The following is a 25,100-nucleotide window of genomic DNA, read 5'->3' as shown; positions in this document are numbered from 1 at the left end:
GGGTTGGGGAAAGAAGGTTAGCAGGGTTAAGGAAAACAAACTCAAGATGGTAAAGTACCTCAGTTGTGTCCATTGGATCTTTTTGCCATGAAAATGTTCTAAATCTACACTAATATAGTAGCCATTAGCCACACATGGCTATAAAGCACTTAAAATATGGTATGACTAGGCCACTGAATTCTTATTATTCTTAATTTGCTTAAATGGCCATATGTTGCCAATAGCTACTATAGTGGACAGTACAGCTCAGGTCTAGCAAGGAGCCATTATAACTCCTAGACCTGAAGAGGTAAGGAAAAGGAACAATTACCGAAACCTGGAGCGATGCAATATTAGAGCTCTATGGAGCTGTAGCCTTTGATAGAAAAATGCAGCCACTGCCAACCTGCAGACTGACTGGGGAAGAGCTGGGAATAAATACCCTGACTTGGCCGGGTGCAATGGCACACACCTATAATCTTAACACTCTGGGAGGCCAAGGCAGGAGGATCGCTTGAGGTCAGGAGTGTAAGGTTGCAGTGAGCTACGATGCCACTGCAAAAAAAAAACTACCCTGACTCACTCTTCTTGCCCCCATTTCCCTCTGGTGCTTCTGACTGGTAGGACTCAACCAAAAACTAGACAAGAGAGCTCACTGAAGCAGTCCATAAAGGTCAGCCCCTAGATGCACACAACACAGTCAAGGGAGAATAGATCTAAACATTATTATACAAAATGATTGTACAAAATGATTGTACAAAATGTACAAGTTGAGGCATCAAACAACTGGCTTATTGGGACTTATAAATCTAAACAAATATGGACCCAAAAGCAAAAAAATTGATCAAAAGCTTGTTTGTAAAGACCTACAAATGTTTCCTGTTGTCAAAGCTATCCCAAAATTCTCTGTTGCACTAAACAGCCACAATGTTTTAATCAAACTGCAACTGTGTTCACTTCAGATTTCATACATGAAGAATTAGGTCAATACTATGTTCCTTCAACTATATTCAATGAAGGATCTGTGCGAAACTTTTTCCAAGGTTCCATCTCAAATCACAAGGCCCAGGATTAGGAAATTTTTTACTTAATTTAGGCTAAAGGCCATTTAAACTCAATAAATGGGTAAACTTAGATTAGAGAATTAGAGGAAAACCAATAAACTGGATACATGAATCCAAAGTCTCTTGCTCTACTACTGTGTGGTCACTGTCTTCAGCTGTTTTAGTTTTGTACTGTCTCTGATTGTTGGTATGTATTTTAACTTTTTCACCGTCTACAGTGAATAGTGCTAAGGGGGAAAAAAGAGGTGGGGAGGAAGGAGTGGTAAAATCTATAGCTAGAGGCAAGTTCTATTTGTGGAAACCTTTATTTTCTACTTTAGCGGTTCCTGAACCTATCAAGAGTCCGGTCCTTACTGCCCAGCACTTACAGAAGAAAGGTCTAATGTTACTGTATGGGGGTTGAAGTAGGTGCCAAAGGAAAAGCAGTTCCCACCACCTCCAAGGAGCAGGAGCTGTTGCTCTTCAGGAAGAAGGATGCTGGTATGATTGTGTAACATTAGTGGCCATGGCACATGTGTTGTGTCAATCTGATACTCAGAGCTCAAGCCTGTAGTCAAATTGATAACAGTCACTCCAGGAACTGAGGAGGAATGAATCCAGACCCCTCCCACCAACAGAAGCTTTCCATTGAGCACATGAGCCGTGTGAGAGTACCGTGGGGTAATGGGAGGCTGGATGTCTATTGATTCCCAGAGGAATCCACAAGAGATTGGTCTCAGGAAGAGTACAGAGTTCAACACCTCCTCGGAAGCCCCGAGACCTCCAGCAATAATGGCTCCCCCTTGCCAACTGCACGCACTGTGGGAATGCCGAGCTTCAGGTGTTTCCCCCTCCACTGGGATCCTGACCCAAGCCATTGTTTCTACGTGTAGGAAATGCCAGTCACTTAGTACAGGTTCCACCACACTTCGACCCCCATACACAAACAAATATTTCTGATTCTGATAGGACACTTCTGTTGCTGAATGCCGCCAACACGACAAAGTGGAATCTTCTTTTAGGACAGCCTTTGTTAATATCACCTTCAGGTCCTCAGTGCTATTATCCTCACTCTTACAAAAATGAAGTTGGAGAAACCCCAAGGCTGGACTTACTGGGGATAGCCTCCCTCCCAGAACCAAAACCTGAGTATCTGAAAGTCTTGTCATGGTGTGATAAAGGCGTCCATCCCACTGAACTTCAGTCCCATGACTGCATATTTGGCTGCCTTTCCATTCAAAGTCACAATATCTTGAGAGCAAGTGAAGCTTTTTCACTCGGCAGTGCCGCCCCTCTTGCTCTCCAAACCCTCCTGCACTGAGAATAACGTCCGGGCTCAAGAGGACAGAGGCGTGGCCATATCTCTTAAGGTTTGGGCCCTGGCTGTCACTAGTAACTACTCTAGCAGGGAAGACCCCCGAAGGCGAAACAGAATCTATCCGAGGAAAGGCCTCTGAGCATGGAAACATGAGAGGCTGGGAGAGGGTGTCTCCCCTAGAAGCTGCCAGAATGAAATAATGGGCACACTTCAGATGCCACTCCTCAAACTCGTCAAAGGGTTCAAGATTTTCCATCCACCGGCGTTCTTCTGCGGGGAGAAAGCGGCGATAGAATTCATTCATGTCCACGGCACTGCAGGCAGTCCAGCCAGCTTGAAGAAAGCGGCGCCGCTGGGCCTCCACGTCAGGAAAGTGGTCCAGGCCATGCAGGGGAGAATTCAGCTGCCGAAAATGTTGCAGCATGAACTGGCCAAAGGCATCTTGAGGCTTCATCTGCTCATAGATCACGAAAATGGCATTAGGAAAACGCTGAGCTGCCCAGGCGATGAGGGCCGCTGCACTATCAGGCTCGAGGTAAGTCAGCACGGCCTCGGCCAGGAGCAGGGTGGGTGAGACCGCGTCAAGGCCCGCGGCGGCCAGGGCCTCCTCCAAGCGCTCGAGCTGCCGCAGGTCCAGGCCCAGAATGCGATAGTCCGAGCTCTCAAAGCACAGCGCTGACGCGCGGTCCCCCTTCTGGAAAGGCCCGGTCAACGCGCACAGTTCCAGCGTCTCGCTAATCCTTTCCGCCTTGCGCCGCGCCACGTCAGGGAAATCCACCTCCCAGACTGCAGCCCGGGCCAGGTGGCCAGCAGTTTTGAGGCGAAAATACAGCGAGTCGGAGCCGGCGCCAAGAGACAATATCTGCGCGCGAGGCCCGTCGGGGGGCGCGCACGTCCGCTCCAGGAAGGCGCGCACGCAGTGCCGGACGGCGCGTGCGCGGACGTAATATCCTCGGTGAATGAGTGGCGCGCGGCGCGCGGCCCCCGGAACCAGCAAGGCGGTAAAGGTGTCTTGTACGTACCCGCGCGCGGCCAAGGAACTCTTGCTGAGGGCGCTGCTGTCGTTGGTACTCTGTACTGCTCCCGCCCGACGCTCGCGGCTCCTTGGCCCCATGGCCAGGAGAGACTCAGGAACGGCGGTCGGTCACAGTTGTGAGCCGGGCCTTCGGTCGTACAGTACACACTACAGGGACCTCGGTATGGAAGCACCACCTCTCCCCCTTGACTGCCCTTCCGCAGTGTGCGTCACTTCCGGGGAGAGCGCGCCTCAATCGGAATGGAGGAGGGTGTAGCTTGTACTAAATGCGACAGTGATTGACCTTTTTTTCATTCTCCCGCATTACGTTTTCCTGGGTAGGCAGCCGGCTACCGCTGTCACACGTGTATTAGGGGTGCGCGGGTTGTCACTTTTCTACAAGTCTTCCAGGCTGAAGGGAAAACTTGTCTAGGTCCTCATAGTTGAGAAGTCGCTAAGAGGTGAGTCCGTGGGTACTGACGACCGAAGGAAGGTCTGGGAAGGATCTAGAAGGGTCAGCACTACGCACCTTTAGCCGGCAAGGATTAATTAGTTGGCGTCTTTGGATGCTAATTTATTTAATACTCTCATCGTTGCAGAAGAGAACCCATTTAAGTGTGAAAACAAATCAATGAGGCCAGGTGCAAAGTGAAGAAACTAACCCTTACAAATAATTTACAGATATTTACAATAAACATGCCCCCCACAGATAGACTGTCGATTCCCTTGTATTCCTAGTCCTGTGATAGGCTGACAGTGAGTTAACCATTCGCCTCTGTTTCTCTTCGTTAAAGTGACGCACCCCTCCACTTCCCAAAACCTATGGATTTTGAAATAGTGTTGAATATGTCCGCTGAAGAGAGGGTCACTGAAGAGAGTGATTATTCCCTGTGATATGTTCTGAGCTTTATTTTTAAGGAATAAATCCAGGTTGGAATATGAAATAATCATAAAGTTTCAACATTGGGTATCATAGTCAATAGGAAACCGCTTCCAGAGATACATAGGAAATTTATAATTTATTAGTTGGGATTTGGTGACTGAAATAAGGAAATCAGGATGAATGGTTAACTCGAAGTAATATTGCATAATGGTTAAGAGCATGAGTTTTGGAGCCCAGCCAATTTGAATACTGGAGTCAAGAGAAAGTTTGAATTAGGATAAAGATTTGATCATTGAAAAATGTCATTTCGATACTGTGTTTAAGAGCTCATTAATGACCTTAGAGGGCCGGGCACCGTGGCTCACACCTGTAATCCTAGCACTCTGGGAGACTGAGGCGGAAGGATCCATTAAGCTCAGGAGTTTGAGACCAGCCTGAACAAGAGTGAAACCCTGTCTCTACAAAAATAGAAAAATTAGCCGGGATTGTGGTGCGCGCCTGTAGTCCCAGTTACTTGGGAGGCTGGGGCAGGTGGATCGCTTGAGCCCAGGAGTTTGAAGTTGCAGTGAGCTAGGATGATGTCACTGCACTCTAGCCAGGGTGACAGAGCAAGAGTCTGTCTCAAAAATAAAAAAAAAAACCCAAAATAAACAAACCAACCAAACTTAGGGAGAGTAGTTTCCGTGGGGCAAAGCAATGAGGGCAGAATCCATGTTTCAGTGAATGGGAGATAAGTTAATGGAGGCATTGAGTCTAAATTATAGTTTCAAGGAGCTTATCGTGGAAGGAAAGGAGAGACAGGGCAGTACCTAAAGAAGAATGTGGGGTAAAAGAGTTTTTTCTTTTATTTTGTTTTCAGGTGGAAGCAAATACTGCACATACATGTTGGTCCCATGAGGGAAATCAGCCAGTAGAGCGGAAGAGGTTGAAGGAACAGAAAAACAAGAAGATAACTCACTGGTGGAGTAACCACTTGGAATAGATAGGAAGAAATGGTATCCTGGGTACATATTAGTCTTGGGGACAAGAAATGGATCCTTTTTCTCTGACTCATGACAAAAAAAAAAAAGAGTATGAATAAAGATAAGCTTAGGTGTGGGGTAGGGCAGAGAGAAATAGAAGGAATTCATGCCTGATGGCTTTTGTATTCTTTATAAAGTTATCGGTGGGGTTGTCAGTATATTGTAAGGTGGTTGGATCTGGTAGAACAGTTGAGGAATTTGGAATTGCCTCTGTAGGAATTGGGAGAAGGACTCACGGAAGCTTGCTAGGTCTTTGGTTCCTCATCTCTAAAATGAGGGGATTAAGTTCTGCTTTGTAAGGTTGATTGAGGGCCAAATAGATAAAAAAAGGAGTGAAGGACTTTGAAAAAATATATAGCACTGTAGAAAGGAATTTATTTAATGACAAGTTAGTAAAATATAGATGTTATGTTAAAAATAGTACATTTTTGCAAAGAGCAGATCAAGAAAAGTGATTCAAGAAGAAAGAGAATGGAGCAAAATTTGTGATTTGGGTGCCTTATGACTATTTTGTTTTTTTAAATCTCAGTTTATTCTTATGTGAAATGGGAATAATAATACCTTATGGGTTGTTGTGAGGATTTTAATAAGGTAACTTCTAAGATACTTAGCACAGTGCCTATCTCCTAGTAAGTACATAATAAATAGTAGCAATTTTTTAATTCTGAGTTCCATCTTGTGCGGGCAAGAAGCAGCAAACCCTGGGATAAGATTTCCATTAGTAATATTTCATCAAGTTAGAGCAATCCATAATAATAAAGTTTTTTTTGCAAGCACTGTTTTTGTAAATTATTTTAAAAATTATCAACTGTTACATGCTTGTTGTAAAACCTTCAAATTGCACAAAAGTGATAAGGCAAACAAAATACTCTCCTCCAGCCTTTCCCACTTCTAAACCACTTTCTAGTGGTAACAATTTTCTGTATATCCTTTCATATATGTTTTAGGCATCATGATATAAATAAATTAATGTGTGTATATTTGTTGTATGAGTATATATATACACACATGTTTTGTTTATAAAGTCATCGCTCTAAACAATGTATTTTTGAAAGTGACTCTGTCATCTTTCCATACAGTTATATTCATTGGATGGATATATAATTATTAATAATTTAGTCAATACACTACTGATGACATTTAGGTTATTGCCAGCTTTTTGTTGTTATAAACAATGCTGCAAGAAATATATTTATTCATACAAGATATAGGATAAATTCCTACAAGTAGAACTATTGGGTCAAAAAAATGTGTTTTTTTTTTAATATTGATAGATATTGCCAAATTGTTTCCCAAAAAGATCATACCAAGCTCTGCTCCCACCAGAGGTTTTACTCATATCTTTACCAATATTGGGTATTATTCTTCTGAGATTCAGATGTTTTTATGAGTATTTTTACAAGTTAAATCTTCCATGTGAACTTTAAAATAAATTTTTAAGGAATAATTTAGGGAATATTTTGATTGACACTTTATAAGTTAATTACGATAAATTGGCTTTACTTATGCAAGAGTAAAGTATATTTTCTCATTTTAATGAAGTTTTTTTTGTTTTTTAGTAGAGTTATTAAATGCCATTGATTAAATAGTCCATCTTTTTCATTTGTTACTACTTATTAAGCACTTACCTTAGCATTACATTGAAATGCCACTTTTATCTCATATTGAGTTGGCCTTTCTGTGGATTTCTATGGCTCTTTTTAGTCCTGTACAAGCTGTTTTCTTTGTTGCACATTATATTGGTAACTTCAACTCCATTCAGTATCAATTTATTGATTTGTAATGTTGTAATAATATTTTAAAAGATTATTGTGAGAATTAAAGACAGTATTATTAAAAGTACCTGCCACATACCTGGCAGGTTCTGAACAGATGGAAGCTGTTACCCTTATCTGTATCATTACAGGTGAGAACCCAGAGAGGTTCAAGGTGGCTACTTTGAAAATCACTAAATTTCATTTGGAATTTTATCTTAATTTAATAAGCCACTTTCAGAGGTGAAGGGAAATGAGGATTTATTTATCACCTACAGTGTGCTAGGCACTAGAGTGGTAGAATAATCAATAAGACCTATGTTCAAGGAACTTAAAATCTGATGATGGAGAAAGACAAGTAAATCAGTGATTGAGATACAATGTGGTAAGATACTGAGTTACTGTAGTCACTGGCTCATGTGAGAGCATGGAAGAGGAGGATTTAAATTGCTTTATTAATCCTCACAGCTACTCTGTATTTTGAATCCCATTTTTACAAATAAGGAAACAGGCCATGAGAGTAAGTGACTAAAGCCACACAGCTACTAACCTGCAGAAGTGGTAAAAGGACAAACCTAGGTCCGTCTGACTCCCAACACCTCTGTTCTTTCCTTTATATATTTTAAATAATTCAAAAATGTAAGTTTTATTTTTATCCAAAATAGGCCTTATGAAATTTCTAATTTTTGAAGTAGTTTTATAGATGGTCTCAATAGGTAAGGAATATACTCTACTAAATTTCAGGTTTTAATACACCTTTTATAAGCTTGAGGCCTTTTCCTATTTCTAGTTCAGATTGTTCACTAATCATTTCTCCACCTCAGACACACTTAAGTTAGCTTTGGAGGGGCTTTTGCATTTTGAAGAATAAATAAGCAAAATCCTGCTTCTTTGTTGTTTATGTCAACATCCAAAAATATTCCCATTTGTTTAAGTAGATGAAGCTGAGCCCAGAGCTACGCATATAGCTAATCTTATCAAAATGTGTGGAAGGAAAGCAATCTGAAGGAAATTGGAGACCACAGAATTTACTGGCTGTAATACATTGTATTGTTCATACTAAGAGTGGAGAAGGACTATTTTTTTCCTGCTAAAATCACAATGGAGGCGGAAGAACAGCAACAACCATGGAAGACAGACTTTTACTTGGAATTGCCAAAAGTGGTGAGAATTCAGCTACAGAATTCTTGAGTGGTTGCTAATTAAATGATTTTTATGTTGTTCCTTTTCACAAAAGAAAAGTAAATTTTGTAGGTAGAATTTGTAAACTTTAAAATTTATGTAGCTAAATTAAATAGCCAGTTTGCCTAGTACAAACTGCAAACATTAAGTGCCTGGTATGATGCTGTGAACCTATTGGACACTTGATAAGTTTTTACTGTTTGTATTCTCTTGTGTTAGGAACTCCATGCCCACTTGAATGGATCCATTAGTTCTAATACCATGAAGAAATTAATAGCCAAGAAGCCAGATCTTAAAATCGATGATCAGATGACTATGATTGACAAGGGAAAGAAACGAACTTTAGAAGAGTGAGTTTGGGGAGGTTGTGTCATACTTCTTTTTTTTGTGTATCAGTATTTTGAGATTGTAAGTAGTAAGAATTCAGATTTTACTAGTTAGAATGGGGTAGGCATCTGCCATGGAGAGTATAACATACAGCATTTTTTCCAACTGTCAGATCATTGACAGTATTTTTAGTGATTTGTGTTGTTTGTGAAGTTATGCTAAATGGGAATATTCTTTAGTCTTGATAATATAGGCATATTGAATTTTGTCCCTGTGTCTGAGGTGGGGTTGGAGAAGGGGAACTATTATTTCTCACTTAAAAATATCATTAATGTTTGATTTTCAGTCATTTGATTATCTTTCCAGATAAATGTAATTTTTGAAAAACTTATTTTGTAGTTCTTTGTAAATATAAATATGCACTTACTGTTATCCTAAAATCTGTTCATTAATTCTGCTTAGTGAGTTTCTCTTGAGTGACAAGTTTTTGATGACTAGGGTATGCTAAAACTTTTCATTCATGTTACAGATGTTTCCAGATGTTTCAAACTATTCATCAGCTTACTAGTAGCCCTGAAGATATTCTAATGGTGAGACATGGAGGAATTTTTAGATGATTAAGATTCTGAAGTAATTTATGCCCTTTTGTTGTTGCATGCAACCTTTCATTTTTACTTTTATTAAGAGTCTGATGAAAATGTTTTCTTTTTTATGGCAACTCTTTTCAAAACCAATATAAGACATTTGCCTAAGAGCTAATATAAAAAGACTGTGTTTGTAAAGGATATGAAGAAAGAACTAAGATGAGCATCTTCTGTTGGATTGAGGACCATATGGAGGACAATATCTGGTCCTGTTTTTAATATATAATATATGAAATATTTGACCACAGGTGGGAATGTCCTTGATAGGGCTTTGTGTGTATTGTGTAGGAAACTTTTACCTGCCTGGGTGGACATTATAGAGAATGAAGAAGTTAAGAAGTACTTATAGATTGAATGATTAATCCCTAGAGAATGAAGAAGTTAAGAAGTACTTATAGATTGAATGATTAATCCCTAGATTGAATGATTAATGCCTTCTCTCTGGGGATGAAGGAGTAGAGGATGCCACTATGTTCTCTTATCTGAAGCTCCATGGCACTAGAGTCTGACATGGAAGACTGGCTTCTGTATCATTGATCTGACTAGGATGGCATTTTAAAATGTCTTCTTTGTAAATAGAGAGAAACAAAATCTTGTCAGTGTTCTTAGCCATTAGAAAAAAAATGTAAAGTAAGTATAACCTGTGTTTCTGGAGAAGTTACTTTTGGCTGCTCAAGAAAAAATTTTCCCCCTTGGTCAAGACTGATCTTCATGATAAGTAGTAAGTAAATTAATCACCTTTTGGAGGAGAGTTAACTCTAATAGTTTAGTTCAACAAAAGTTCACTGAGGGCCTGTAGTGTTCCAGATACTGTGCTAAAGACCTGGAGATATAAGGAGAGATAGACACAGTCCCTGCCCCCAAGGAATTTATACTCAGGGTGGAGAGACAGACCCATAAGCAGATAAATGCAACATAATGTGGTAAACTGTGTATTAGAAACATGCACAAGAATTTACAGGAACCCAAAAGGGCATTCTCTCATCAGCCACTCAACAGATACCATTGAATACTCCTAGGAATTTCTACCACAGGGGCTCTGGTCTCACCTAGTTGCTGAGTGTTATGGAGCAAAAGGATGAAATTTGAAATTCTAAGAGCTTAATACTCAACGGGTTAAATAATGCTATGTGTATCACTACATTCATTTCAGAATGAAAGTTGAAAAGCTCTATTAAATTAGGTGAGAAATAAGGTTTTGTGCATTTGACTTAATGCTATTGGATGAGCATCTATAGGTGGTTTAGAAGATGACTGTGAGGGGCCCAATATTATAGGTGAAACATCTGTGAGAGGAAGCTAAGAGATCATTTGTAAATGTGGAACTCAGTATGGGGGAATCACTTAAAACTCTAGTCAAGCTGACCTGGGAATAATCTCAAAGAGACAGGATTCGAATGTGGCTAAAAAAAATGATACTCACTATTACATGTACCAAACATTATTCTCAGGACTACTCTCTGAAGTAGGTATTTTTATTGTTCCTTTTTTGCAGATGGAAAAAAGGCTTAAAGAGGTTAAGTGTAACTTGTTTAAGGTTACCCACAGAGAGTAAGTGGAAGAACTGATTCTCTCTATCTGGTTCCAGAGCTCATTTCCCATTCAAGCTATACAGTCTTACAGACCTTTGAGTAAGCAGGAACTTAACTAATTGTGAGGTACTGTATCTGGAAAAAGAATTTGAATAGATACTCTCAGTCCAGAGCATAGGAGAGGAAAGAGCAAAGAGTACCCCTCAGTACCCACTGCACAGAACAGAAAGGGCTAAATCTGGCAGACACAGATGTGACCCCAGGGAAGGGTTCTTGGATGTGGGTTAGGGATAATTCCACAGGCCTCACTGTGGCCTAGATAAATCTTCCTCCCTTTGCTCTTGTTCCATACTTGCCAGCAACATTTTCATTGTTTACTTGGTTTTGCAGGTACCTAACTGCCGGGGAAGTGGGGGCCTTGGACAGTGTATATGATCACTTCAGTTACTGAAATGACCACTATTTCAAACCCTCTCTTCTATTCACCCCTCCTTTGTCAAACAGGTTTCTGCATTAGTCTCATGAGCTGGGGTAGGGTGAGTTGGTCCCTCTGAGTCTCTTCATTTCTGAGGCAATGCAAGATCCAGGTTCCTCAACTTGCAAAGATAAGGCATCAGTGGCAGCAAGATGGAGTTCCTGGGGTAGCAGTGCCGCAGGGCCAAGTGCCAGTGAAGAAAGCATGGAGTCTGCGGGGTTGTGCTCAGTGGTGGAGGCAGCAGTGGTGTCTTGCTTGGTCTGGGAGTGTCTCATGATTTTGAATGCTTAAATGTTATCTTGAGCTGTGTAGTCTCAGAGTCTGGTTCTCCAGACCTCCTGGTGAATCTGAGCCACCCATTCCATTTACAGTATAATAAATTCCTATTTGGCTTTAGTGGGGCTGGGGTGGGGGAGGGAACAAAACAAACAAACAAACAAAAAAGAAGAGGCCCAGACCTTGGATTGCTGTGAATTCACCAACATAGTGCCATCCCAATAGGCACTGTCTTCACCCACAGCCAGCCCTGTTCCTTGCCAGGACGCTGCACGTGTGTGCCTATGTGCATATAGACAAAGCCCACGAAGATTAGGATACTAACTAGGGCAGGTAGTCACAGCATCCCCTACTTAGTCCTTTTTTCTTTTAGATTTGGTATTTTTTAGGTTTGAGGGTAGAAAAGAAAAACATGCCTTGAGTAATTTTTGAATTATTGAGATTTGTACTAAATTAGATACATTTTTACTTAATATTTATCACCAACTTTCTTTGCGTAGGGGAATTTTCCTAAGTACTTCTCGGGAAAATTTAATCCTCCCAGAATCCATTGAAAGATACAATTTATTCTTAAGTAACTTGAATAAGAACCTTAAGCCTTGACTTTAAATAGCACATCAGTAATTCCTAATCATTTTAACTGTTTATTTCTGTATGTACATTTCTTATGCTATAAACACAGTAGATGGTTCCACCTGGTTTTAGTTTTGCTTCATTTCTCTGTTTTATCAATCTGCTTTTATGAACATGGGAAAATAGACAAATGGTTAAAGGGGAGGAAAGAAACAGTGTGACAGACCTGCAGATTTAGATTTAAGGTGGGAATGAGGGTGTGATGAGAGCTACTGGTGATGTTGCAGCTCTGTTGTGTTCTCCATCAGGGTGTGACAAAGCAGTTAATCTCTACCATGTGGGATAGTGCTGGCATTTCTTGCAAATCAAATTTAATGAATGAAAGTAAGTTGTAGCACTTGGCACTTTCATTGGGACCTTTATGCTAACATTATCAATACTGAATACATTGCCTTTATTATCAGGTCACAAAAGATGTCATTAAAGAATTTGCAGATGATGGTGTCAAGTACCTGGAACTAAGGAGCACACCCAGAAGAGAAAATGCTACTGGTAGAATTTATACTTCTCACTGAATGTACTGTTTGTCCCTTTTCCTGTGTGTTTTGATCATTCACATATTTTGAAGTTGGGAGTATGAAGCGCTTTTACACTATTGTATTGTTCTCTATTTTCATGGGGACCTTTAGTCAACAGTCCAAATCCTCTAATGTACATTAATGATGTACACTATTAATGAGTGAGTTATTCCTAAGTAAAAAGTAGAAAATATGGTCAGGCATTGTCTTTTTAAGGGGGGAGAAAAAGGCCTGTAAAAATTTCTTTTGTTCTTCTTTGTTTAGTTTTTCTCACTCTGAGAAAAGAACAGTTACTCTGATAGTTGTATTGTTATAACAGAGGCTAATTCTTGTTCCCTGTATCAAGGGCACTTGTGAGACAATGCCACTGCGGGGATACAGAATCATATTTTATAGTGGTTATTGAAATATATGTTATTCGGTCACTGCTCAGGGACTGATAGTTTCTTAGGCCAGGGGCAAGCTGTTGATGTGGCAAAACCTGTCTGGATGGAGATGAGCGAATCTGGACGTGGTCTGGAGGGATTTCCTGGGACCCTCCTTCCATAAGAGCAGCATCAGGAGATACTATGTAGTGTCACTGAGACCCTCTGAGCACCTTGTCTGTGGCCTGAAGAGACCTAGGTTGCCTTATGCCCTGATGTGTGTAGCTTAGCAATCATTTGAGTGGTAACATTTTTGAAACTGTTATTGTAAAGTAAGTGTTTAAATGGGACAACAACAAGATTCTTATCTCACATTTTTAAACTGTACAGTTGGTTCCAAGTTAAGCTGGTGAGGGTAATGAAAGGGAAGAAGGATATTATTAACCTTAGTATGCAACAGTAGGGGAATGTTTAAATAAAGGTTAATGGAATATTAGGCAACCATTAAAAATATTTGTGAAGACACTTTAATGACACGGGGAAATACTTAGAATGCAATATTAAATGACTGAACCAGGTACATATATACCTAGAAGCATCTCATCTATTTAAACATGTGTATATGTATACTTAAAAAAAAGACAGTAGTTATCTCTGGGTGGTGAGATTACAGGTTATGTTTATTTTTCTTCTTTATAATTTTCTGTGTTTCACTAGAGATTTTCCACCAAAACAAGCATTTTATAATCAGGCTAAAAGAGTATTTTAGAGCAAGTTGTCCTGGAGAGTACTTTTGCAGAGCTTCCCAGAAGAGGAACACCAGAGCACTCAAATGGGGAAGAACATCTCTGGTGCCCTGGATAAGAAACACCAAGCTTGAGTAGGATTGAGGGGAAAGGAACCCAAGCAAGGATTTTTTTTTCTAGACCAGCAGAAAAACATCCTGCTAATAGAGAAAATGTATCTTTTTATTTTTATTTTTTTAAAGAACAGGCCTTAGAAAAGGGCTTGTTGTTTCTCTTGTTTTGTTAGAATGAGCATTTAAATTTTTATAGCAATTTGTGAGGGCAATTTCATGTCTGTTGAATCTAAGAATAATTTTTAAATGGGCTGGTATAGCATATATCCTTTTGGGTTTTTTTCTAGTGCTTCATTTTTTTCAGTTTTATTAAAATACAATTAGCATTTACTAAAATGTACCCATTAAGGGCCATGTTTTCACTTATCTTTAATCATGCCCTTGTCACAGCATAAAGTGAAAATGTATTGTTCATATAGAGATGCTAAAGTTGAAGGATAAAATAGTTGATGATCTCTTTACATATATTTTCTATGTGTCCTTTCCAGGAATGACTAAAAAGACTTATGTGGAATCTATCCTTGAGGGCATAAAACAGTCTAAAGAAGAAAACTTAGACATTGATGTTAGGTAAGAAAATTGTACCCTAGTAGTTACCATTTAAAAACTGGAATGTGAATTTTTACTGTTTTAATCATGGGTGTTATGGATTTTTAATAATTTACCTTTAAATGATTTCTACCTGCCATTGAAAAATATAATCAAGAACCTTGTTGTTTAAAGTGAGAGTACAATTCTAAATTTGTTCATATGGCAATAAACTTCTGAGTATTTTTACTTGAGTAAAGTATAACATCCCTTTGCTATTAAGTTAAAATGGACTTCTTACTGTGGCCCACAGGGTCCCACATGATCTGGCTGCCCCTCTTACTTAAACAGCTCATCTAGACCACTCCTCCTCACTTATTCACTGGCCTGCTTTCTGTTCCCTAAATAGGCAAGAATGTCTCACCTCAGCAACTTGGTACAGTGCTTCCTGTTACTTTTCCCTAGAACACACTTCTACCAGATCCTTGCACGGCTGCCTTCTCGTTATTCAGGTCTCAATTTGGCTGTCATTTCCTCAAAGGGCCTTCCTTGACCAGTACCTAAAATGCTCCCCTAATCCTCCAATCATCCATCTTTTTTCTCTGTGGCATTCATTTATAACAAGATAAAGAATTAACTCATATTATTTTGTATATATATCCGATACCCACTAGAGTGTATGTTCAGTGAGGCCAGGGACCTTGTCTTCTGATTCACTGTTACATCTTGAGTACTTAGAACAAAGCTGGCACATACTAGGGGTTCAGTAAGGCCTTGAATGAAGAAAGAAAGAAAGCTAGCTTTATAGCTTCAGGCTATGAGCATCTCTAAAAATTAAGCTTAACTAGACAAATACTCCAATAAAAAACCAAGTGGAAGACAAGAAAAAAATGCAGAAAAGAAGACATGCAAATGGCCAGTAAATGAATAGAAAACTATTTAACCTCATTAATCAGGTACTTTTTTTTTTTTTTTTTTTTTGAGACAGAGTCTCGCTTTGTTGCCCGGGCTAGAGTGAGTGCCATGGCATCAGCCTAGCTCACAGCAACCTCAAACTCCTGGGCTTAAACAATCCTACTGCCTCAGCCTCCCGAGTAGCTGGGACTACAGGCATGTGCCACCATGCCCGGCTAATTTTTTCTATATGTATTTTAGTTGGCCAGATAATTTCTTTCTATTTTTAGTAGAGACGGGGTCTCGCTCTTGCTCAGGCTGGTCTCGAACTCCTGACCTTGAGTGATCCACCCGCCTCGGCCTCCCAGAGTGCTAGGATTACAGGCGTGAGCCACCGCGCCAGGGCTAATCAGGTACTTTTGCCATTTCAATTGGTTTAGGAAAAAAGTAATAACCAGTGTTTGTGAAGTTGCACACTACTGGTAAGCATATGTAATTAATAAAACGTCTCTGAATAATAGTATGTATCAAGATTTATAAAAAACTTTTCCCTCTGACCCAGTAATTCTGTTCTAGAAATGTGTCCTAGGAAATAGATTGATTTATGCATAAGACCTTAGAAAATAGAAAAAAAGAAAACATCATAAAATGTCTAGCAATCAGAGGACAATCACATTATGGTATGTTCATATGATTTATATTGTTTTCTGACATTAATGGCACAGGAAATAAGTGAAAATACAGTGACACTGTATTTTATATATAATTGATCTTTTTTCCTAAACTTTTTTCCTAAACCTATTGAAATGGCACTGTAATATCTCTTTTTAAAAGTACCTGATTAATGAGGTTAAATAGTTTTCTATTCATTTACTGGCCATTTGCATGTCTTCTTTTCTGCATTCTTTTCTTGTCTTCCACTTGGTTTTTTATTGGAGTATTTGTCTAATTAAGCTAAGTTTTAGAGATGCTCATAGCCTGAAGCTATAAAGCTAGCTTTCTTGCTTTCTTCATTCAAGGCCTTACTGAACCCCTAGTATGTGCCAGCTTTGTTCTAAGTACTCAATGATATAATTATATATCATTGATCTAGATTTTATAAATAAATAAATAAATGAAATTTCTTTATTTTGTGAATAAATAAGTAAACTAATGCTGGAGAAAAATGACACAGTATTAACATGGGTTCTCTGGGTATTTCAAGTCCTATAAAATTCTAGCTAATAGATGAAGAATGAATTTGTATCAGATATTTGATACATTTTAGAATTAGAATATAATTTTGTAACCATTAATGAAATAATGGATCAAAGCCTCCTGAGAATATACCACCACCAATATACTCTTGCCAAAAAATCAAATCGAATTTGATAAAGCCTCTAGACTAGATCCAATTATTGATTTATAGGAAATACAAGAGACAGGAAAACGTTAACTATACAGGAATACAATCAACAAAATACAGATTGTGAGAAACTTTGCAGGACAAACAACCTGATTTCTTTAACAAATAAATTGCAAGAAAAGAGGTGGGGCGGAGGTGGGAGGAAGAGAGGAAGGAGTGGCTGTAGAATAAAAGTGACTTGGCTGGGTGTGGTGGCTCACCGCTATAACTCTAGCACTTTGGGAGGCTGAGATGGGAATATTGCTTGAGCTCATGAATTTGACACCAGCCTGGTGAACATAGCAAGACCCCATCTCAATGAAAAATAGAAAAAAAATAGCAGGGCATGGTGGCATGCGCCTGTAATCCCAGCTACTCAGGAGGCTGAGGCAGGAGGATCACTCGAGCCCAGGAGTTTGAGGTTACAGTGAGCTATGATGATGCCACTGCACTGTAGCCTAGGTAACAGAGCAAGACCCTGTCTCCAAAAAAAAAAAAATAGAAACTTAAGAGATACATTGACTTACACAAAGTATGGACCTTATTGGGATCCTGAATCAAACAAACTAAAAAGCAAATACATGAAGATAAAAACACAAGAGAGTTGGAAATTTGAATGCTGACTAGATATTTGATGCTATTTAGGAATTCATGTCTCATTCCTTCTGGCAAAGTAAACTGTCATGTTGTCTAGACTCAGTTAGGTTATATTTTTTCTAATAAGATGTATTACATGTAGCCTGCCATGCCTCTCTGGCCACACTCAGAATTGTCTTCTTCATTGGCATCATATTACTTTTCAACTATGTTTTTCTTATGTTAAAGGTATTTGATAGCAATCGACAGAAGAGGTGGCCCTTCAGTGGCCAAGGAGACTGTTAAACTTGCTGAAGAGTTCTTCCTTTCTACTGAGGGAATAGTTCTTGGCCTTGACCTTAGTGGAGACCCTACTGTAAGTTATTTTTCCTAAATACATTTTAATTCTAAAAGGTAGAATCGGTGGGATAAGGATTAGCTTGGAGCATCCTGCATTCTGCAGAGTGTCCAGCAGACACTCTGTGGGTAAAGCCCTCTTCTGCCCTGGGGGACCAGAATATCTGGAGCAGCTGTTCTTAGCCAGGGTTCTGTGAAAGAATTAAGAATCCTAAGGAAAAAAAAAAAAGATTTGCCTGACTGTGTGACTATTATCTCTATTCTTCTAAAGATGATGCAAAGCCTGAACTTCTTGAATGTCAGAGTCAAATAGAAATCTTGTCATTTGGGGCCAGATAATTCTTTGTTGTGGGGATGTGGGGGCTGCCCTGTGCATTTTACGATGTTTAGCAGCATCCCTGGCCTCTACCCACTAGAGGCCAATATACTCTTCCAGTTGTGACCGCAAGAAATATCTCCAGAAATTGCCAAATGTACCCTGGGAAGTAGAATGGACCCTGGTTGAGACCACTGAATGAGAGTCCCATGAAACTGGTTCTTATGGTTTTGTCTAAATCTGGACTATTCTGTTCTTCTTTTCATCCATCTATTAAATAGAAGTGTTTTTAGTAATTGCAAGGGTTCCTGAATCAGGTGAGTTCTCCTTAGCACTAGATACCTAGGTGTCATTCCAGAAATAAAATTCAGTGACTGCTGTATTCAGCTTAGCTAATTGGCCTCAGGTTCGCTGATACTAGACTTAAGATTCTCAAGGGCAGGAACTATGCCTTTGCCTGCTTTGTATTCTGCAAAGTGTCTAGCACAATGTATGTAGGTGGTTTATAAACAAAATATGCAGATGAATTTGCCATTATTTTTTTCTGCCATTATTATTTTTTTCATTGGAACAGGGTGCTTAATTCTTCAGTTCGCCCAGAATTCTCATGCATCCTTGTTTTAACTTTTATCTTCAAGGTAGGACAAGCAAAAGACTTCTTGGAACCTCTTTTAGAAGCTAAAAAAGCAGGTCTGAAGTTGGCATTGCATCTTTCAGAGGTAAATAATACTGTCTAGGCTGGAGAGGACAGATTATAATGGAAAATAATAGGATCATTTATAAGTGGCTAGAAATAAACCTGGACTGAAAAAACATTTTTAAGATACTTTCTAGGCCTTTGTACTTGTGGATTCTGGAGGTATCAAAAAAAGAAAAAAAAGAAAAGAAAAAAGATTTTTAAAAGGGGACAGTAGAAATATTTTTAAATGTAAATTAAAATGATAAAGGCATGACTTACCTTAGTCTCTAGTGTTACTGTTTTTATCTTTTTTGATTCCTGGGGGTGGCTGTTGACTTGAATTCCAGCTTTATCATTAAAAACAGTTTTATGACATCAGGCTAGAGAAAATCCATGAATTTCCATCATTAGCCTTGTCATTGGGAAGCTAACTCTGAGAAAAGCACCAGTCCATCTCACCCGTCCTCATAGTGAGAGGGACCTGAATGTATCACATACGCTGGCAATAAAGGAAGGAGCTCATTGTCATTTCATAAGGCTCAGCAAGGAGATCCAGTGCCCCACATCAGCCCCAAGCTCCCTGGCAGCATGAGTACAGTGACAGGTATGGCTGGAAAACAGTTATTTTCTTAACACATCCCTATGAGTAAAACAAGGGACTCTACTGCACTGTTCCCCATTTTACAGATGGATTTACTTTCTACTTCAGTACTTCTACCTGTTGTTTCTTAAATGCAGAAAATAATACTTAGTCTACTTACTCACAAAGTTATTGTATTAAAGGGGTAGTATATAAAGGTTGAGTAGCATAATGATTTAAAGATTAAGGAAAAAATTGGAACCTCTTGGCTGAGCATGGTGGTTCACACCTGTAATCCCAGCACTTTGGGAGGCAGAGGCGGGAGGACCATTTGAGGCCAGGAGTTCAAGAGCAGCCTAAGCAAACATAGCAAGACCTGTCTCTACAAAAAATAGAAAAATTAGCCAGGCATGGTGGGGCGTACCTGTAGTCCCATCTACTTGGGAAGCTGAGGCAGGAGGATCACTTGAGCCCAGGAGTTTGAGGTTGTAGTAAGCTATGATGATGCCACTGTACTTTAGCTTGCATGAAAGTGCAAGATCCTACCTAAAAAAAATAAAAGCAAAAATAAAAATTAAAAAATTGGAACCTCTTGCCCGTACTTGTATCTTTCATGTCCGCAAGCAGAGGGTCAGTGGCAGAACTTAACTAGTGGCAGAACTTAAAATCTAGAATCCATATTTCTACACTCTGATCAAAAAAGACTCATAGGACACCATATAGCTGACTTAACTGGTGCGTGATAGAAACTGTTGTTCGATATAATGGAACAGCATATGTGGCTGTGACCAGTTACCTCTGGCCTTGTGCACAACGTTAGAACCTGCTTTTTACTTTAGTTTCTGTTGCTTTTTTTTTTTATTTGATTCATTGGATATAAAAAATTTCATTTCAAAAAGTTCTGATCATTCGTGTTTTGAGCTATCCAGGAGATTAAGAGCAGAGCTAGACATTTTATGGTGATTGTGGTGTGTATGTTGCTAGACTTGTCAAAATAAAACATGAGCATACTGTGTGGAAAGTGTCTGGGCCCTGGAGTCAGACAGAGTTAGGTTTCGCCCTTTATTTCTACCTTTCACTAGCTCTATGACCTTGGACAATTTTTTTTAAAATGCTTTATATTTTTAACTATAAAAGTTATATATGTACCTAAAGAAAATCCAAGTATAGAGAAGTATAATACAAGGAAAAAAATTAAAATGAAAGGTTCCCTTTCTATTTCAGTTCTATTCTGTTTCCCAGAGTTAATACTGTTAATAGTTTTGTGTTTACATTTTTCAGAACTTTTTGTAATATATATGAACACATGTACACAATACATGTGGCAGTTTGGTTTTGGAAAATTTAATTTTTCTAAGTTTTAATTTCTTCATCGTAGCACTTTGGAAGATTTGTGAGGCCTTAACAAAAAGGTACAAAGTAGGTTCTTAGTAAGTATTTATTATTATCATTGAAATGAATCTGGAAGAATATTGGGGAACGAATGAGAAGATAAAAGATGAAGAAGAGAGCTAGAAAGGTATAGGTAGGTCAGCTTTCCCAAATGTCTGCATTAACTACTCAGAGGGGCAGATAAAAAAAATAGTTATAGGAAAAACATACTTTAAGAACCACTGAAAGAGATTATTAATCCCCTTTCCTCCTTTTGTTAAGATTCCAAACCAAAAAAAAGAAACACAAATACTCCTGGATCTGCTTCCTGATAGAATCGGGCATGGAACATTTCTCAACTCCTGTGAGGGAGAATCCCTGGATCTGGTGGACTTTGTGAGGCAACACCAGATACCACTGGGTAAGGCTTAAGGTTTCAGGTCTCTCAGACAACCCTCTGTCCCTTCCTTTTATTTCCATTAAAATATAAGCCCAGTGAGAGCAGGGCCCCTACCTGTCTTATTCACTGCTACACTTCCCAGTGCTTGGGACTGAGTAAGTTTGTTTTCTTTGTTTGTTTGGCTTTTTTGACATAGGATCTTGCTCTGTCGCCCAGGATGGAGTGCAGTGGTGCGATCATAGTTCACCGCAACCTCAACTCCTGGGCTCGAGCAATCCTGCTGCCTCAGCCTCCCGAGTAGCTAGGACTACAGGCACACACCACTACGCTGGCTAATTTTTTTAATGTTTTTGTAGAGACAGGGTCTTGCTATGCTGCCCAGGCTGGTCTCAAACTCCTGGGCTCAAGCAGTTCTCCAGCCTTGGCCTTCCAAAGTGCTGGGATTATAGGCATTAGCCACTGTACCTGGTATATTTTTTGAAAGAATAAGGGTCATCTAGAATTTTGAAATGACTTTAATGAAGTTGACATGTGTTATGAAAATATGTACCATTTATTTACAAATTAAGAAATTAGGGAAAAATCCAAGTATGTTTTTACTTGTCTTTTGACTATTATTAATTGTCTACATGTTCATGAAGTGCCTACTTTGTTGCAGTCACTGCTCTAATTGCTGGGAATAGAGCAGTAAACAAAATGGACAAGGTTTCTTTCTCAAGGAACTGATATTCTAACAGAGGGGAGACAATAAACAATAAACAAATATATAAGAAAATATCATGTTAAATTCAGTGAAGAAAATTAAACAGGCTGATATAATAGTGATTGGATAACCACTTTGAATTGGATGGTCAGGGAAGGTCTTTCCAAATAGGGAAAGAAGTGATTGGCTGCAAACCATTTTACAGAATGATCAATTTGCTAAATTTACAAATTTACCAATTTACAAAAATTTTCTGTGTGTGTTTTTTAACCATTTGTAGAGTTTTCAGCAACTCATAATGGGTGAGGTTTTCTTCTTTTTACTAAGGACATTTAAAAATATCCACAAAAGTGGAGAGAATGGAAACCACTTGCATAGTGACCTTACTTGGTGATTTGGTGGCCCAGCTCTACTCCCAGTAGAGTGAGGGGGCAGTTTGGGCTTGTCATCCCTTGGACTGAGTGACCTGGTGTTGAGGTTACCTTACCCAAGTGAGCAGATGCCATCAATGAAGTCAGTGAAGTATGTTACTCTGGGTGAGGATCCCGGTAGTGTTTCAAGGCAGGAATTTGTTAATAGTAGAAGTCATTCTTGAGATGGACTTAACTAACCTAGAAGCAGTGAGCAGTGAATGGATGGTTGTCTGGGTTAAAGTGTTGAGGGATTCTTAGAAGCCATAGGAAAAGTCCATGCCCACTCTTATCTCTTTATAATGTTCTAACTCCCAAGCACTGCTACAATTTCCTTGCCTTGTTTTTGGCCTTCACTGTAAGACTAGGAAGAATTCAGTAGCCCTTCAAAAAACCCTTCTCCTCTGTCCTGATAATTCCCTGCCTTGTTCTTCATGACTGGCTTATAACATCTCTTTCCTACTCATTTTGGTAAAAGAAAAAGAAGCACATGGTTGTGAAGGGGATATTAATTAATTCCTTGTCTAGAACAGTTGCTGCCGTAAGTTGCAGTACATATTTCCTGCTGAGCTATACTAATTGAACTACAAATTTTCACACATAAGTTAAGGTCAATTTTGTAAAATAATAAACTACTTCAAAGTAGCATAGTTCAGAAAGATTTCTCACATGTCTACTTGGTGAAGACCGAATGAGTTCATTTACCTGCTTTTAATGAGAGACTTTTTTCTTTTCATCTAGAACTCTGTTTGACCTCAAACATCAAAAGTCAGACAGTTCCGTCTTACAACCAACATCATTTTGGATTCTGGTACAGCATTGCCCATCCTTCTGTGATCTGTGTAAGGTGTTTTGTGTGAAACATTTTGCTCCCTTTTAGTTCCTGAGTTACATTAAGTCAGACATTCACCACCAAGCTGACTGCCTTGCATGCCTGAGGGTGATGCCCAAGTAGAGGAGCTAGAAGGGACTGGGGCATGAGAGGCTGCAGAGGCCAGGGTGAATGGTTTGGCTCTATGGGAAAAGGTCCTGGACAGTACCTGAGGGAACTTAAAAGAAAAAAAACATACCATCCCGTGAGATTCTGCTTTATTTGATGTGAGGTAAGTCCTTGACATGGATATGCTTTAAAAGCTGCTTAGGTGATTTTAATATGCAGCCACAGTTCAAACACTGCTCTTGTTTTTTTGTTTTAAGTATAAACAAGTCTGTTTATTTACAGATATGCATAGATGCATTTATAGGTCCCTGTTCAGGCTCTTGAAACAAGCATGATAAATCAGAAAATAGACTCTAACCAAAAAAGTTACTGGTTTTTGAAAAATCGTTTCCTTTTTCATTTTGAATCGTTCTTATTTACATTGGCAGACTGATGATAAGGGTGTTTTTGCGACACTCCTTTCTCAAGAGTACCAGCTGGCAGCTGAAACATTTAATTTGACCCAGTCTCAGGTGTGGGATCTGTCTTATGAATCCATCAACTACATCTTTGCTTCTGACAGTACCAGATCTGAACTGAGGAAGAAGTGGAATCATCTGAAGCCTAAAGTGTTACATTTTTAAGCTGTAATGAGGTTAACTACTTTTGACTATGTGTTGCAACCAAGATCTTCCTGCCATATCCCACTTAGTAATCTGTCCATTGCTCCCTTTGAAGCGTAACAATCAAGTACCATGGGCTCCATCACCAGCACCTTACACATGGCGGGTGTTTGGTAAAAATGTCTTCAACTGACTAGCAGGCTGAGGTCTTCACATAGCTTACCTCTGAGCTGCTTACTGAAGGAACTTGAGTGTTGTTGCTAACTAAAGTCCCCGTTAAATTAGCAATGCCTCCGCATTAGTGATCATAAAATGTCAGGGACATCAAAGTAGTTTCTCATCCAGAAAAGCTTTGGGATTACTAGAGGGGAAAACAGATTGCTGCCAAGACCTTTAAGCTTTCTAGCTTGTGACAACAGCTTTATATTTTTTTTGTGCTTACTTTAATCAGATTCCCTTCACTTGCTCTAACTTTTTAAAAGTATTCCCCAAGACTGTTGACAGCAGGCCACAATGCACATCATGGATTTGTGTGAGCGCCCAGCAGTCAGGGTTAATCTACTCTGAGTGACCCTAGTGACAAAGCTAGCTGCTGAGATCTGGCTTTGCCCTTCTCATGAGTGTCCCATATGAAAGGGACTGAAGTCATTGCTCCAATTTAGGAATAAAAGGAGTGACAGAAGAGCTGGACAAGGGGTGAGAGAGAGAAAAACTGCTGCGGCTTTCATTTTTAAAACAGCTTCTATCACTTTTTCTTTGTGGAAGCTGCCAGGATTCCCACCCCAGTACTCACTTTCTCCTCATTCCAAAAGATCTCACTAGTAGTGACAACATCGTGGTAAATAGGGTCTTTGAGTCTCTTGTAACCCCACCCCTACGTGATGGACCACTGGCGCAGGCTTACATAAACTCTCACATGTACCATGGCCACTCAGCTGAGGACAAGGGACTAACTAAGATCAGTTCTGCACAGTAAGAAAAAGAATTTATTAGATACTAGGGTATGCTTGAATTGCTTAAAATGTATATTAGCCCCTGGTATTAGAGGAAGTTAAGGCTGATGATACCCCTAATTTAAATTACTAAGGGTTTTTCTATCTGTCTTTTTGTGATATTTTAAAATATATATTTGGTCTTCGACCCTGTTTCCTGGCATACAACTCCTAAAATCGTTCGAATCTCCAAAGTGACGTCTTTTTGTATGCTAATAATTGACTGATGACTGGCAGCCTCTAGGTAGTTGGGAGCTGGTCACCAGAAAGACCAAGGCATGATTGGTGATCTCCAGGAAGGGAGGGGGACTGAAGGTTGTTGATCACCAGTACTTTAATCAATCATGGCTACATAAAGAAGCCTCCATAAAACCCAAAAGGACATATTTCCGAGTGCTTCTAGGTAGCAGAACATGTGGGGGTTCCTGGAGGGTGGGGTACCTGGAGAGGGCATGGAAGCTTCTCCTGCCCCCATACCTTGCCCTACACATCTCTTCATCTGCATCCTTTGTACTGTCCTTTATAATAAACTAGTAAATCTAA

At 39.5% G+C, this 25,100-nt stretch overlaps 2 protein-coding genes across 6 annotated transcripts; one reads left to right on the top strand and one right to left on the bottom strand.

Annotated features, from left to right (window-relative positions):
* Positions 1–1,323: 1,323 nt before the first annotated feature.
* Positions 1,324–3,521, bottom strand: LCMT2 (leucine carboxyl methyltransferase 2). The gene has a single exon (XM_069484305.1). It carries the CDS (start codon positions 3,452–3,454, stop codon positions 1,394–1,396), a length of 2,061 nt encoding a protein of 686 aa, XP_069340406.1. The 5' UTR covers positions 3,455–3,521; the 3' UTR covers positions 1,324–1,393.
* On the top strand, positions 3,485–25,100 carry MAPDA (N6-Methyl-AMP deaminase). Of its 5 annotated transcripts, none has more exons than XM_069484338.1 (12): positions 3,485–3,537; positions 5,098–5,233; positions 7,950–8,178; positions 8,416–8,546; positions 9,053–9,113; positions 12,488–12,575; positions 14,314–14,395; positions 17,457–17,583; positions 18,519–18,599; positions 20,793–20,931; positions 22,765–22,865; positions 23,392–25,100. In XM_069484338.1, the coding sequence occupies exons 3-12, from the start codon at positions 8,116–8,118 to the stop codon at positions 23,584–23,586; spliced, it is 1,068 nt and encodes a 355-aa protein (XP_069340439.1). In that variant the 5' UTR covers positions 3,485–3,537; positions 5,098–5,233; positions 7,950–8,115; the 3' UTR covers positions 23,587–25,100. The 5 variants fall into 5 exon arrangements, with proteins under 5 accessions (XP_069340439.1, XP_069340431.1, XP_069340418.1 ...); XM_069484330.1 differs by lacking the exon at positions 3,485–3,537 and adding an exon at positions 3,632–3,816 and having other exon boundaries at positions 7,953–8,178; XM_069484317.1 differs by lacking the exon at positions 3,485–3,537 and adding an exon at positions 3,632–3,816.

Source organism: Eulemur rufifrons, chromosome 2 (genome assembly GCF_041146395.1).
Source record: "Eulemur rufifrons isolate Redbay chromosome 2, OSU_ERuf_1, whole genome shotgun sequence".
In the NCBI taxonomy this organism is placed as follows: domain Eukaryota; kingdom Metazoa; phylum Chordata; class Mammalia; order Primates; family Lemuridae; genus Eulemur; species Eulemur rufifrons.
The sequence above is the reverse complement of the archived record's forward strand: the minus strand, read 5'-3'. Positions and strand labels throughout refer to the sequence as shown.

Bases quoted from the DNA above. Each gene is read 5' to 3' on its own strand.
- MAPDA (XM_069484338.1), top strand. From the start codon at position 8,116: ATGGAGGCGGAAGAACAGCAACAACCATGGAAGACAGACTTTTACTTG. The intron at 8,179-8,415 runs GTGAGAATTCAG...CTCTTGTGTTAG, and splicing joins ACTTGGAATTGCCAAAAGTG to GAACTCCATGCCCACTTGAA. The intron at 18,600-20,792 runs GTAAATAATACT...CCTTTTGTTAAG, and splicing joins TGGCATTGCATCTTTCAGAG to ATTCCAAACCAAAAAAAAGA.
- LCMT2 (XM_069484305.1), bottom strand. From the start codon at position 3,454: ATGGGGCCAAGGAGCCGCGAGCGTCGGGCGGGAGCAGTACAGAGTACC.